The sequence below is a fragment of the Ursus arctos genome, unplaced genomic scaffold (genome assembly GCF_023065955.2).
Source record: "Ursus arctos isolate Adak ecotype North America unplaced genomic scaffold, UrsArc2.0 scaffold_29, whole genome shotgun sequence".
NCBI lineage: Eukaryota > Metazoa > Chordata > Mammalia > Carnivora > Ursidae > Ursus > Ursus arctos.
The window spans coordinates 13,122,550-13,138,077 of NW_026622974.1; the positions used below are offsets into that span (position 1 = coordinate 13,122,550).

At 40.0% G+C, this 15,528-nt stretch overlaps 1 protein-coding gene across 4 annotated transcripts in view; it reads left to right on the forward strand.

The window, feature by feature from the left end:
• The window catches only part of FBXO9 (F-box protein 9), a 41,320-nt gene that overhangs the window by 23,644 nt on the left and 2,148 nt on the right, over positions 1 to 15,528 (forward strand). For all 4 annotated transcript variants that reach the window (XM_057304031.1, XM_057304032.1, XM_057304033.1 and 1 more), the window contains 7 exons: positions 1,240 to 1,370; positions 2,365 to 2,479; positions 4,327 to 4,445; positions 4,671 to 4,761; positions 5,441 to 5,536; positions 5,885 to 5,978; positions 7,530 to 7,681. In XM_057304031.1, coding sequence (XP_057160014.1) covers positions 1,240 to 1,370; positions 2,365 to 2,479; positions 4,327 to 4,445; positions 4,671 to 4,761; positions 5,441 to 5,536; positions 5,885 to 5,978; positions 7,530 to 7,681 — 798 coding nt within the window. The remainder of the gene's footprint in view (positions 1 to 1,239; positions 1,371 to 2,364; positions 2,480 to 4,326; positions 4,446 to 4,670; positions 4,762 to 5,440; positions 5,537 to 5,884; positions 5,979 to 7,529; positions 7,682 to 15,528) is intronic.

Genomic DNA, 15,528 nt, shown 5'->3' on the forward strand with positions numbered 1-15,528 from the left:
GGAATATAGTGTTTTTAGTAACAAAATATTACCATTATGTTACGGTATTACCTCTATTCTGAAATAATTAAGAAGTTACCTTTACAGGTAACATGTGCTCATTGCCAGTGTTTTTTTAACCACTCACGGTATTAACGCTCAAACTTTGGATAGTAAAAACATCCCAATGAAGTCAGTCTTTGAACTTGGAGGTTAACGGTGTTATTCACCAAATGAAATTTAACAGTGTGAGGTAGTTCAAACTCAAAACGAATCATGTGGGCTTTTTCTAAGCCCTTTTTATACTCAGGCGGGCATTTAGACCCAGCTCTTAGTTAGTTTTGTGAATAGATGCAGGTGCTGTTGAGAAAAGGCTACATTAAAATGTGAACAAAGCATTTCTTTTCTCTCCCATCCCTTTGTACAAGCCCAGATGCAGCGAAAGTTCTTGAAGGATACAGTTGTTTTTTTCTTATCAGGTCTAATAATCCCTGAAAGTCTCTCTCCTGGTTTTGTTCTTGTTTTCTGCCTTCTGTGAAATGCTGGTAGAGCAGCCCTCGTGCCCGTCTAGCCTCTGCCACACGTGCCTTTGTTGTGGTATAATTAGCCCTTCCTGGTCTTCGGACCTCATCCTCATCTAGGCTTTTTTGTAGGTCTGATCGCTTTTAAGGTTAATTTCAGCAAAAATTAAAGGCAGATTTTTTTTTTTAAACTGTAAACTACTCTTTTGTTTAGATGATTGGTAGGTGATTTGTGGGCCCTACTGAGATTTTTAAATTACATATTTTCCTCTCTTAAGATGGGGTGCTATGGCACATCTGTTAGAAAACCCTTGGTAAGTAAGTACCACAGAGGACATTTGTATATTTGATTTTTATACAGTTAGAATGGATTGTAGTCACATTAGTATGGAATATATTTGCATAAGTTTTTTTAAATCGTTTGAAATTATCTTTTTTCACTAACTCAAGAAGTCTCTACAATAAAATGGACTAATTAAATCTCAACACTTGTATCCAAAATTCTAGTTCTTCCTGGGTGAGAATGAAAATTGCTGAAGCTTTTTTCATCAGAAGACTTGGTATGGTCCTCCTTTGTGAAGCAGAATAAACTTTTTATCAAATCAGAAAAGTAGTTAAGACAGTTTGCTGTTAGTTGAGGTTTTCTGAAGCAGATTTGAAAGTACTGTGAAAAATCAGTTTCTAAGCTCTACGTTTGTGGAGTGAAGCACTTAATTTATTCATCTCCCTCCTCTTTCAGCATGGAAGATAATGACGATGACAGCAAGATGGCAGACCTCTTGTCGTGCTTCCAGCAGCAGCTCACGTTTCAGGAGTCTGTGCTCAAACTGTGTCAGCCTGAGCTGGAGAGCAATCAGACTCACATATCAGGTATGAGTTCACGGTGGTTGGAAGTCAGGGAGGCACACTTTCACTTAGCTTTAAGTTTTCCAAATTTACAGGGCCAGATGACTTGCCAGATAATTGCGCTCGTTCCAAGTATGTTGGGAGAGCTAGTCGTAATTACTGTTTGCATATACTAATCAGCTTTTCAACATCTGAAGTAGAAAGGAGTTTGTAGTATAGTTCAAGGATGCCCTACTTTATTCAGTGAAGATCTAAAAGGGTGTCTGAGTTGTTGAAGCGGCCAAGAAAATTAGAGGAGGGCTGGTATCATCAGGCATTTCAGCCTGAGATAGGCTGCATGTTTATTAATGAATGTTTTGAGGCACCTGGGTGGCTCAGTCAGTTAAGCGTCCCAGCTGTTGGTTTTGGCTCAGATTTTAAGATCGAGCCCCAGGGCTCTGTGCTCAGCATCGAGTCTACTTGAAATTCCCTCTTTCCCTCTGCCTCTGCCCCTCTGGCTTGTGCTCACCCTCTCTCTCTCTCTCTCTCTCTCTAAAATAAATAAAAAGATCTTAATAAAAATGAATGTTTTTTCTTTTCATATGTTAAATGTTGTTTAATTGGTTGTGAGATTTTCCAGAGGAGGACACTTGAAAATATTCAAGGAGATGAAAATAAGTTTTTAGCGTTAGCAAATGCAATATGGATTTTGTATATATACATAATTTAATATACAATATACATATCAGACTATTGTAATAACACATTTACTTTAATATCCCTTAGTGGTAAAATGATCTTTTGAAGGAAAGGGTGCTTTATAAAAGTAGCTCGTGATCTGTTCTATACTGAAGAAAAATTTGTGTCTTGACATTAGAAACCATTATTCCTTTGGATAATTAAATACGCTTGTGCACAGCTCTGAGCCATACTGAGGGTGTGATTCACAAGTGTCTGGGAGTACTGAAGCTGCCTGCACCGAGAACGAGATGGTAGAATAACCGAGGAGCGTTGCTGAAGGGATGATTTTCTTTTGCAGTGTTGCCAATGGAGGTCCTGATGTACATCTTCCGATGGGTGGTGTCTAGTGACTTGGACCTCAGGTCATTAGAGCAGTTATCGCAGGTGTGCAGAGGATTCTATATCTGTGCCAGGTACTTCATCTTTTTACAACAACTCAGGCAGTGGTAATAAAAGAATTATGGTCTTTTGCCGGTTTTGATTAAAAAAAACTTGAGTAATATTCTGAGTAAAAACTTAGAATGAACGGTTTTGCCTAAGCTGTATTTATGTGATTTTCCCAAACCACTTACCCCTTAAGGGCTAGAATGCACTAGGTTTCCAGGGTATAGAATGTTACGTAGAACAAATGTAGTCCCACATGTTACTTCCATAAGGTAGTTTGCATGTTAGACTAGATGATTTGGAAAAAGAATTATGCTAGGAAAATAAGCTCAAGTCATCTTCACAATAACTCTAAACCCGTTAAGTGATAATGACTTAAATTTAGATTGCACTAGAATATTCTTTTGGCCCATTAAAAGTTATCCTATACTTTTAAAATACTGCTATGTGAAGAATAATCATAGTTTAGTATAGAATTGAGACTGGTAATCTTTCATGGATATTTTACATAAAAATATATACTTTGTGGGGTGCCTGCATGGCTCAGTTGTTTAAGTGTCTGCTTTTGGCTCAGGTCATGATCCTGGAGTTCCGGGATTGAGCCCCATATTGGGCTCCCTGCTCAGTAGGGAATCTGCTTTTCCCTCTGCTTAAGCTCTCTTGCTCACTCAGTCTCTCAAATAAATAAAATCTTGTGTGTGTGTACACATACACACACACACACACACACACTTTGTCCTTAATATCTAGAAATTGTTTTTATAACTTCAGTTCTTAAAATTCAGTATTTTTAAACAGTTCTAATTTCATATGGAGTCTTGTGTTCTGGGTAAAATATTTGAATTGCTTGATGCCTTTGTTTTTTGGTCATTCTGTGTGCTCTTTCATTTAACAAAGACTTATAAATCACCAGGTACATATCAGTCTTGAAATTAGAGTCTCTAGAACTGTTATTGCATTAACTTTTTTTTTATATTATCAAGAGGGAATTTCTTAAGCAAGCACATTTTCAGGAATAAAATTTCCATGTGCTTTCATAAAATAAAAAAATTGTGAAAAGCAAAGATTGAGAAGGTGGTTAATCTGAGCCTGGCTCAGATAATGAGTAGTTTTTACATCTTTTAAAACTGAATATTTCAAGTTATAGATAGAGTTAAAAACATTTTGAGCTATATCAGAATCCTGTCAATATTTAGTTTTCTACACTGATCCCATCACAAAGTCCTGTCGGTGCTACCTTAAAAATAGATCTCTAGTCTGACCATTTCCCCCTTGTCCAAGGACCTGTCTTTTTCTGCCCGTTACAGCCGGTCTGGGTTATTGGCAGTGGCCTGCTTCTGTTCTTACACCCCGAGAGCACCCCGAAAGCAGACCACCAGAGTGATCTTTTAAAAACATAAGTCATACTCAGAGCTCTTCAGTGGCATCCATGTCACCTAAATAGCCTGTAAGCCCCTCCCTCCCCTGCCCCTCACCGCCTCTCCGGTCATGTAGCCTGTGAGGCTGGCTTAGTTTGCTGCAACCACGTGATCCTTGTCGATCGTACCAGTCACACTCCCACCAAAAGCCTTGGACTTGCTGTGGCTTCTGCCCAGGTATTTTCCCAGCCACCATATCTGAAATAGTCTGTCTTTCCCCACTGCAGTTGTCCTTGTCTGTTTGCCCTGCTTTGTTTTTGCACTGAGCACACTATCTGAAACTTTTGTTTTCTTAGTTTTGTTTGCTTTCCCACAAGGAAAAGAGCAGGGCCTTTGCCTTGTCTGTCTCCAGAGCCCTGGTCAGTGCCTTGTAGGTGCTCATCAAATTCTTGTAGAAATATTTCTGCATTTAGGAACTTAGCCTTTTTTATAAATTGATGTTATGCTTTTCTTACTAGAGACCCTGAGATATGGCGCTTGGCCTGCTTGAAAGTTTGGGGCAGAAGCTGTATTAAACTTGTTCCATACACATCCTGGAGAGAGATGTTTTTAGAAAGGCCCCGTGTTCGGTTTGATGGTAAGTTGAACTCTTTAGAACTCAGGAGAAATAGTGGCCTGTCATGCTGATTTTGAGAAGTTCACAGTTTTCATTTTCTGTAACAGACCTAAATACTCTGATCATACTTAAAGGAAACCACAATAAAAATAAAGCTGGAAACATGTTAGTGGATTGTAACTGTAAAATTTTTATTGATGTTCCTACTTAAAAAAACAAACAAACCCTAAACTTTCTTTTTTATAGGAGTGTATATCAGTAAAACGACATATATTCGTCAAGGGGAACAGTCTCTTGATGGTTTCTATAGAGCCTGGCACCAAGTGGAATATTACAGGTACAACTGTAGTAAACTGAGTGAGTGAAAAATTCTCTCTCTCCAAGTATTAGTTTAGTAGTTACCGGGCAGCTGTTCGTGGCCTTCGCATTTATCCACAAAATGACCCTCAGTTTTTTTATCCAGTTTTGTAACAGCAACTGCACTCAACCAAGAGGTTAATTCAAATTACTGAATTCCTCCTAGCCTCTAAATCTAAGAATCCCTTTACATTTTCGAGGTCTTCCTTGTCTTTTGCTTTTGGGGACTCATGTGCCTTTTCAGTTAGCTCGTGCTCTGTCGTTCAGCCTTACTGTCCACCAGATGTTCGTGGCCTTGAGAAGTAAGTAGACATGTGAACTACTGTGTATGATCAGTAGATCTCACTTGTGACATTAATTAGTGCTTTGGGAAAACACCACACACAGCTTTAATGGAGGTATATTTATTTTTATTCAGGAGTAAAACCGAAGGTTCGACAGCTCCCTCTAAGAAAGATAACAGATCGTCTTCACTTCTTTTTCGCTGGCCTCACAGGTTGCCAGTCATGTTTGTTTTAATGTTTTGCCAGTTTTTTGGCCCATGGTATTTCTGATTTGATTTCACAGCAATGAACAGGTTTAGGTGTCAGGAAGCAAGGACATGTTTTATACTTTGTGTGTGTGTGGTGTTTTTTGGTGTTCTTTTTCTTTTTACACAGGTACATAAGATTCTTCCCTGATGGCCATGTGATGGTGTTGACAACCCCTGAGGAGCCTCAGTCCATTGTTCCTCGTTTAAGAACCAGGAATACCAGGTAGTATCTTTTTATAGTTTTCTATCCAGTTCATATTTTATGTGGTTACTTACAGGTTAGTGTAATCCAGTGCTTCCCTAACTTCGTACCGGCTGATGAAAGCAGCACTCAGCAGGGGCCCGTGTGAAAAATACCAGTGCTTGCTCTCTCTGCCTGGGGAGGATGCTTTAGTGGGTCTTGGGAGCCTTAGCAAACTACGTTTACTCACGTCCTAGCGGATTCTTCTCGGGCAAGTTGAGTAGCCACTATTAGAACGCATTACTTCCTAGATTATGTAAATAGGTTATTTAAATACATGTAACAACTGATTAACAGACTTGGACTTAAATTGTATTTTTTAATTTTTAGAACGGATGCAATTCTTTTGGGTCATTATCGCTTGTCACAAGATACAGACAATCAGACCAAAGTATTTGCTGTGATAACTAAGAAAAAAGAAGAGGTATGTGATTGGAATTAAAGGATCTCTGTTTATTTCGGTACCCTACTCATTCAGGCATTCTTGATTAGAAAGGATAAGAATATACTGTTTGATAGTGTATACTGTTACACAAAACGTGTGTTGACTTAAAGGATCTCTCTGAAGAGAGCTGGAGGGTTTTCTGAAATGTGGGTTTTATTTTTAATTGGATCAGCTTGTTTTTCTCTAAATCATTTCCTTTTTTGGTTCAGGTTTTTTACATTAGAAAATGTAAAGCCAAAATGTGCTATGAAATAACTAGTAAAACTATGCTTGAATATGTTTAGCTATTCTTGTTTTGAATCATAAGGCATTTCCTTCCTAAGTTAGCTCATATAGATAATTTTTTCTCAAGGATATTCTTACAGAGAATGTCAGTTTCTACTGGAAATAAGCTGAAGTAAGATAATGTCCTTCTTCCTGTTCTTACAAAAGGAAAAAAAAATGGCAAGCAACTATTGTTGGATTATTACATTCCAGAGTACTTTTGACTCTAACACATTGAGGGCCTAATTTTTTTTCACAACTTTTCTGTATTTGAGTTTTTCAGTCCTGGTTTTAAAAATGTATACCCAAGGACTCAGTTGTGTTGTACTTGGAATAAATACTTGCCTGATGCTTTTATAATCAATACAGGTCTTAGAAGTTTTCCTTACATCCGATCCTCCTCTCTTCCCTGGCATCATGTGTCGGATGGTTAGGACAGGGTGTCACCGGAGTCCCTTCGCCTTGTGGCCACTGGTGGCGGGCTTCTCTGCCTGCCTCAGGTGGGCTCCAGGGATCTGGGGCAGCCGTCTGAGGGGCAGCAGTAGCTGCTATGGCTGTGGCCTTGGCCATGAGTTTCCTGAGGTCAGAACTGGAGAGTTGTGAGGCCCTGGTTGTGTAGGTCTTATAAAAGAGTTTAGGAACTCCTTCATTGAGTACCAGTTTTTTCTTCAGAGTACGGTACGGTGAAACCATGCATAGTGTTAACGTTCTTGTATTGTTAGCAACAGTATTTGCAAAAGTGTGATTGTAATGAACCTTGTCCACATCTGTTCCTCGTTGACTCTTTTACTGTTAGCGTGAAAGGTAAGTTCTCCTCCATGCTGCTTCTGCGTCTTTTACCAGTTTATCACTTTGCCTCTTTAAAAATTCCCATATTTTCAGTAGAAGGAAATACTAGGCTCACATGGAGAAGACAGAAGTTTTCATTTCCAGCTCTGCAACTGCTGTGTAATTTCGGTTAACCTGTTTGACCTCCCGGGGTCTTCATTCTTTCGGCCGTTAAATAGCAATGTACAATCATATTTAACACTTGGGATGATTGTGTTTGATTAACTGAGCTGACGATGGAGAGAAAACCTTATTTTTAGAGTGCTTAACATTTTTCAGGGCATTCATCCACCTTCTCATTTGATACCCAAGACCCCTCTGCTCTGTGCAGAGATCACGTTACTATTAGTATCATTCTTGCATAATAGATTCCTGTAATATTTCTATATATCAGTGAGGGGAGGTTTCATGCTAGTTCACACACTCTCTCTTTTACAGAAACCACTTGACTACAAATACAGGTATTTCCGTCGTGTCCCCGTACAAGAAGCAGATCAGAGTTTTCACGTGGGGCTCCAGCTGTGTTCCAGTGGCCACCAGAGATTCAACAAACTCATCTGGATACATCACTCTTGTCACGTTACTTACAAGTAGGTGAATGTAAGACAGATACCAAAGCTGCAGAATAAACGTGTACTTCATGTCAGACTTAGGAAACTCTGATTTTAAAGCCTTTGGAGTTGACGTTACATCATAAAACTCCATTATGTTCCATGACGTTACATCACAGAGTATCGCAGGCCGCTGTAGACCCCTCCAGAGTTTGCCGTGCTCTCTGCGGAGAGTTGTCAGTGTGATGGTGGTGCCACGGAGAGGTCCGTGGCCAGTGACTGTCTTTTCTGTAATGGTAGGATTCTGTCAGGCACGCAAGCGAGTGGACCAGGAGGTGCTCCCTGGTGCCCGTGGGAGTGGGAATGGGAATGGGTGCCACCACCTTGGAAGCAGAATGGTACTCAGTCACCTCTAAGCTGTCTGTGCATTACCTACTCATTGACTTACTCAAGGCACTTTTAAAACCTCAAATCTTTTTTCTTTTCTTCTCCTGTGTTTCACTTTTACTTTTTTTTTTTTTTTTTACTTTATTTCCGGTTGGTTTATCCTCCAGGATTATACACCGATTTTAATAAAATTGTAGCAAGGAGTTACAGTAAGTCTTCTAAAAAGATGTCGTGTATTCAAAGCCAAATCTGTTAGATGGTTCCTATTTAAAGCTTTTTGTGTTAGGATTTGCCTGCAAGGAGTAATTCAGGAACAGAAGAATATGTGTGAGAAAGGAACAGTACAGAAGAGAAAGGAGCAGTGAAACATCAGTTTGTGTGGGTGGTGAGGTTTGCTGTTGTTATGTTTGAAAGAATACTGGTGTGTGGTCGACAGCTCTGGGTTCCAAAACAGAATCCAGAATTCTGAGAGCAAATTTTGGGGTCACCCTCTATTAACCTACTTCACAACCTTGACCACAGGGCTGCAAACTTTTGCGGTCTGTTTCTATGCTTTCCCCACTCGTATGGAAGGTCCTGAGAACTGAGAAAGCATTTTTCTTTCTTTTCATTCTTACCTAGCAGTCCTGTATCTCCTTTTTGCTTCTCTCAGTAAATTGTGCGGTGGAATGTTCTTTTTTCTTCTCATAGAAAGAAACCAAACCCAGAGTAGTACCAAATAAATAGAAAGCATCATGTTTTAGGAGAAAAAAGGACATTATCATAGGTGTCATTTGTAACCGCTAATGCTCACATTGACTTCCTTACTGTATGTATAAAGTCGCTTGAGTTTTCTGCCTTTATTTATCCCTTCGGGGGACAAAAATAAAAGGCTGTAGTAATATTACTTATCATCTGCTTCCTCTCCCTCCCCACTGGGATGATGCTATTGCTCATGCAAATATTAAGTCACTAGATTCTGTTCTAGGATTATAATTCTTCCTAAATTACATTTTAACAAGATCCTTAAAATGTCTGTAGCCTTTTACTTAGAATTTCTAAGGAAGCTGTTCAAAGGCTGTAATCAATATTACATTGTTTTTGTTAAAGATTTTATTTGAGAGAGACAGGGAAAGAGAGCACAAGCAGAGGCAGGGAGAGGGACAAGCAGAATCACCTCTGAGCAGTGAGCCTGACTTGGGGCTCGATCCTGGGACCCCAAGATCATGACCTGAGCCAAAGGCAGATGCTTATCACATTATTTTTAATTACCAAACAATGAAAACCATGTAAATCTCCAAAAGAAAGGGAATTACTGAGGCACCTGGGTGGCTCTGTTGGTTAAGTGTCTGCCTTCAGCTCAGGTCATGATCCCACTGTCCTGGGATCGAGTCCCACGTCAGGCTCTCTGCTCACTGGGGAGTCTGCTTCTCCCTTTCCCTCTGCCCCTCCTCCTGCTTGTGCTCTCTCGCTCTCAAATAAATAAATAAAATCTTAAAAAAAAGGGGGGGATTATTAAGGAAATTGTGGTATAGGCAGACTGAAATATTAAGCGGGCACTAAAAATGGCTTCTGAAGAGTATGTAATGTGAGGAAATGCATATGTCAGAATGGTAAATGAAAAGCAGGATTGCTAATAGCATGATCTTAATAGAAAAGCTCAATAGACAGGTTGAGGTGCTTGGAAGAAGGTTTGGTTGACACTTGAACAACACAAGTTGAGCTGCACGCATCCACTTAGAATGTGGATTTTCTTTTTATAAATACGGTACTGTAAATTTTTTGTAATTTTCTTAATAACTTTGTTTCTCCTCTAGCTTTATTGTAAGAATACAGTACATAATACATGTAGTATTATGTAACGTACAAAATACATGTTAATTGATTTTGTAACTGGTAAGACTCCCAGTCAACAGGTTACTAGTAGTTATGTTTCTGGGGACTCATAAGTTAGATGTGGATTTTTGTGTGGGAGTTTGGCACCTCTAACCCCTATGTTGTTCAAGGGTCAACTGTACTTCAGATTGTTATATTAGGTGTGGAATGACGAGTGATTTTTTTCTTTGTACTTTTCTAAATTTTTCAAATTTTTTACAGTGTGCCTGTTACATAACAAAAATTTTACCAAGTAAAATTTAAAGATCTCGTTGGCTTTATTAAACGATCGTGAATGGGGAGCTTTGAGTTGTTTTACAAAATGGAAAGTTTTATAGAAGGAGAGCAGGGGCAGGAAGGTTATTAGCAAAAGAAAAGGATTGTTTTGAGCAAGGACCCTTTCTCTTAGAAGGAAAACCAGAGTCTTATGCGAACTCCTCATTTTCCTTTGGGGAGCGGAGAGGGCCCATGAGGCAGACTCCTGGGTGCCCATCAATAAATTTCTGACCAGTTAAGACTGTGTTTCTGGGGGAGGCTGAAACTGCAATTCAGTTAAATTATGTATTAAGTCCTGACTTGGGAACTCATTCTGAGTGATGCCATTTTGGGCCTGTGGTTTTCTTTGTTAATAGTCCCCTTTTGATCAGACTCTCAGCTTAACTGAGAGATGTGGTCAAAGTTTAAGGCATTAGCACCAACTCTCAATTACCCTTTTGTAGTTCTCACAGCTTTTGTTGACCCTTTGGTCCCCATAGGTCAGGATGCTTTCCCTTAGTCTGTGATATTTACAGGTCACAGCTTCAGATTCATGTTCCAGTCTTAGGAGATAATTTGCCCGGTGATGAGTGGCTGTGAACATACATTTAAAGCTTTCGAGAGAATATAATGCACCAGAGAGATTACTATTACTGTGGGTTATTATTTTTCTTACTATTATTCTTAACTATATTACTCTAATTAGGATAATTTCCAATAGTTGGAGTGTACTTAGAGCCATGGTCCCCAAGACCCAACCAAACCAAAGAAAGACCCTGCTGAAGGAGTCCTTTTTTTTAAGCGCAGTGCCTTGTTCAGGGATCTTACATAATTTTTAACTTCCCCATAGGTGTGAATCCAGGCACAGGAGGTGGTATTGGCCACATGCAGATGCCCACCCCCTTGCTCAGCTAAAAGATAATCAAGGACAGCTTTGGCTAGAGCGTCCAAGGATCCTTGTGCTGCTGCTTTGCTTTAGCAGATTTTGCAGTAATTTTGAGAATTGATCAAAGCCTCATTTCTATGTAACCCTAACCAAGGAAATTGGGACCTATAAAAGGAGTGAATCTGAATCATGAATGTCTCTCTTTTAATTCAGCAGTGTAAATTTAGGAGATTAGACCAATGAGATCTTTTATTTTGCCTGTGAAAAGTTAGAGGCACAGAGTTTCTCCTAGCCTGAAATGAAAGATTGTTTTAAATTCCAGAGGTTATACCCCTCCCACCCCCACCCCCTTAGCGGTGGCCTGGGAGATACAGGTGAGGGTGTTATCTTTCCAGGCCAATGCCAGAGTGAAGGAAAGGAAGAGAGGAGAAAGGGGTTTACGTTTAGTTCGCGTATGCGGTCCCCATCCGTCATCTGGGGTGGAAGCAGACTACCCCGATGTCAGCTACTTCTCTTGCTCGTCACTTTGACGGGGAGGTCTCCCGCATCTGTACAGGACCAGGTGTGGGGTGGAGCCTTCTCTGCGTGATGTGTACCCAAGGCTTAATCCTTTTCAGTTCCGCAGCAGGGTCAGTGGGCAGGAGCGCCTGGGAAGGTCCTTTTCCAGTGCGGCTGGAGGGTGGTTTTCCTCTGGCGACGTTATTTATACAGTCACCAAACTCTAGACTGTGATCAACAGGTTCCTTCGAATTGGGATCCAGGAAGATTTCTTGAATCTATGGATGACAGGCTGGAGCATAAGACATTAGAGACTGACAGTAGCTGGTCATATGAGCATGCGACAAGGGATCAGCAGAACGCTATGTACTGACAGAATTCCAAGAAGTCTGTGAGGTTTCGTTGAGGCTCATGTGATTTGTCTGGTGAAATGGCTGCCTTGGTCACTGCGGATAGTGGAAAGTATACCCCAAGTGGGAAACACATTTTTCAAGTTTTGGGGGGTTTTTTTTGGTTAGTTTTTCCTGTGAGGGCATCAGTCTTTACAGTAGGGGAAATCTCGACCCATCTAGAAAACACACATACAAGAACAAGAAACGATTGATCACCCATACTAAGTGGCAGTTGAATAAAGTCCACCTGCAAGTGTTCAAAGGGCCCAGAAGCAGAGGTTGGAGGCCTCTGGGAACAAGAATAGGTTTGGGGTGGTGGGGGACATGGTGAGTGGTAGTGACCAAACAGATCAGACAGGGCTGGTAGACTGTTCTTGTATAGAAGTCGGTCAATGTCCGTTTATGATTTGAGTCTTTGTCAATGTGCTGTGGTAGATGAAGGAATGCAAAAATTAAAATTTGGGATTTGCTAGGGAGCCAGGAAGAACAGGCCATCTTGGGTTTCCGGAAGTGTGTGTTTAATTTGCAGTCAGTGCTCACTCATTTCAGTGTCTTCAGTTTAGAAGCAGGCTGTTGCCATGTTACAAGGACATCAGGAGGGCAAGTCTGGTGACCAGGGGCCGTGTATGTGCACACAGAGTGGACTTTAGCCACATGTGCCACGGAGGAGGCTTAGTACGCACTTATAGCGAAATAAGCCTCATTAGCTTAACAGGTCCTTTGGAAGTTTGTCAAAAAATTTTAAAAAGGTTTTAAAGCACTTGCCTAATAAGTGCTAATAACAGATTGTTATGAAACTGCAGTCTTATCAAAAGCAGACCAAAGTCCAAGAAAACTGTGGTTTTTTAACAGAAACCAAATTCTAATTTTGCACCATCTTACTTTGAAATTAAAACTCGTTTTTTAAAAATATGTTAACCTGCTTGACCACACATTAAAATTCCTTTCCAAAGATTTGTTTCCACAAACCTTTTACAACCTCTTTCCTACATCCCGATTTTCTTTTCTTTTCCCTTTAAACAACCAGCTTCATTTGAGGACAAACTTATTTTTTTTCCTCAATAAAAAATATCTCTGTCTCATACCTTATTTAATAAAAAACACATCCTGCTTTCCTGGTATATAAAGATATTAGAAACCTTAATTTCTAGTGAAAACCAAGAAGTGAGCAATTTTGAACTGTTAGACTAGCATTTTTTTAATTTGCATATTTATGAATACATTTTAAAATTTCTAGAAGCATGTGCTGTTTTACATTTTTCAGTGTAGCATTAGCATGTTTAAATCTTTTAGTTTCTCTGTAATAGGAAGCCAAAAGTAGATAAATCTGTGTTTACTAATTAATGTTTTAGTACTTTATCTTATTTGGAAATGATCTAGATATTTAATGAAAATTCATCATTTAACCTAACTCAGTAAAACTTCAAGGTTTTAGGCTATCCAAAAAAAAAACAAACTTGGGAAAACTAGACAAATATTGCTGAAAAGCTCATTTATAAACTTTTGTCTTGCTTAATTTGTCCTGAATTATGTTTAGGTTACCTACAAATACTTTAGACAAAGTCAGCCATTATCCTAAGCTATTATGTTTTGTGTGGACGCATCTTAGAAGAGAAAACGTGAATTTATAGGGCTAGTAAACTCAGGTAGAATAAGTTTTATATTTAATGTTGATAACTAAAAACATGTCTGTTTTAATTAAACCATCAACCGTAATCTAGCTTTAACATCGAATATTTTCCTGGATCACGTGCACTTAAATTTCTGGGTTTGTCTCTGACGTTATGAGTTTTAGAATGCTCATCCTTACAGGCACTTGCCTTCAAACCCACTGAACAGAGTTCTTTTACAAGTTCATTTTAGCGATACCATCCAAAGGTAGAGAGCACCACATAACTGAAACACACATGTATAGACACGTGTGAACAGAAGGACCGAGAGACCTTATAGCTGGTTTTGAAAATCCTGCCGTAAAATAAGATAGGATTTATCAAAGTCAAATGTGAGTTTTTCTGGTAGATGGAATACCTTGAGGTTACCTGGCTAAAGTGGGTAAAGCTTTTCTTTATATACATCTTTGGAGAAGACGGTTAAGTTTTGTATTTGTCCTTGGTAAGTCAAGTTCGAAATGACTTTGCCCATTTTGTTTTTTCTTGATAAGAATCATCTCCTTAAATTTGCATTTTAAAGAGATGGACTGCGGAAGTCCTGGAGAAGACCAGGTAGAACATTGAACGTTTAGATTTAAAAAGCACAGGGAACAATGCAAGCTCCTTCGAGAAGAAATTTGGTTTCCTAAGGCCAATAATGTACAAGCTGTCTGAGCTAAACGGACATTTTGGGACAGGTAAAGGAATAGGGGAACTCTCAGTTGCCTAGAGGGCTGCGTTTCTGGTTTATAAAGATGTGTAACGTAAGGACCATTGCCGTCAATACAGTCCAGTTCTTTGGATCGGAACTTACATGGCATCAGACGTTGCTCCAACTGTAGTGTCCTCCGTTCGATTTTTCCCCCTCCAGGTACATCGTTCTGACTTCTAGTTTTGGCAGTATTGAGTAGCTTCCGTTGGGTAAAAGGTGGATCACCAAGGAGGGTACGGAGGATACCAACTTCCCGAGATCTAGAATCACTCATAGTGATGGCCAAAAGAAAAAGCCAACAACCTGCATGTCCCAAGCAAGCAGAAAGCCAAGGCCAGTTATGCAAAACCGGACAAGCAGGAAGGCGGTAGCTGTCCCTGGGAGAGAAGGGGTCAGTAACCAGTGGGTCTGGATTTAGACGGGAAAGATAGTGTGATTTTGTTTTCTGCTTGACTGGGCAGGCAGAGATTTGGAAGAGCAGAGTCTGGTAAGAATTTTCACCGTTTGCTATCTTCTGGCAGTTTTTCCAGGATCCCCTCAGCATGATCTGGTATCTGCCAGTCTTCCCTTGACTGTCTAAGGGATAGTGTAGCAGTTTATCAGAAAATCCCTCTGCTTCATCAACTCTGGGAGGGGCTCATGGGAGGGCCCTGCTTAGAAGGTGGATAACAGGGTGTCTGTTAAGGCCATTAACTTGCCAGAATTTTGTTGATGTTTGTGTAGTCTTTTCAGAGGGGGAAAGAAAATTCAGATGAGTACCCAGTCTTACAGTCTTGTTTTAGGTACCTTTTTTAAATTTTTCATTAATTTTGCAATAAAATCTTTCAGTGAAACTGTTTTGGAATTTTGAAACCTTCCGGAGCCTTCTGCATGCACAATGAAATGGGTGTCCCGTTCTGTTTGATTTGGGAACCTGTGCTTTCAGGCCTACTTCTTAAATGATCTTATCTAATTGGAACGTTCCCTATAATGGCCACTGTATTTCTAGGTCGTGATTCCTCTGAGGGCTGGCAGCGGGTTGGTAGGACCCTAGTCACAGAGTTAACCCACATCAGCCGTCTTTTGGGGCACCCAGCCTGATGGTTACCAAGCCGAGTTCTTCAGGACACAAAACAAGCTTAGGAAGATTCTGTCGTTCTTGCTAGCTATCTAAAACTTGGGGGACTGTAGTTCCTAGACATGAAACAAGCAGGTGCGCCAGAAGGTGGCATGCTTGACCCTTTGAAATTTAGGCATCCTGTTTGCTCAGCTTG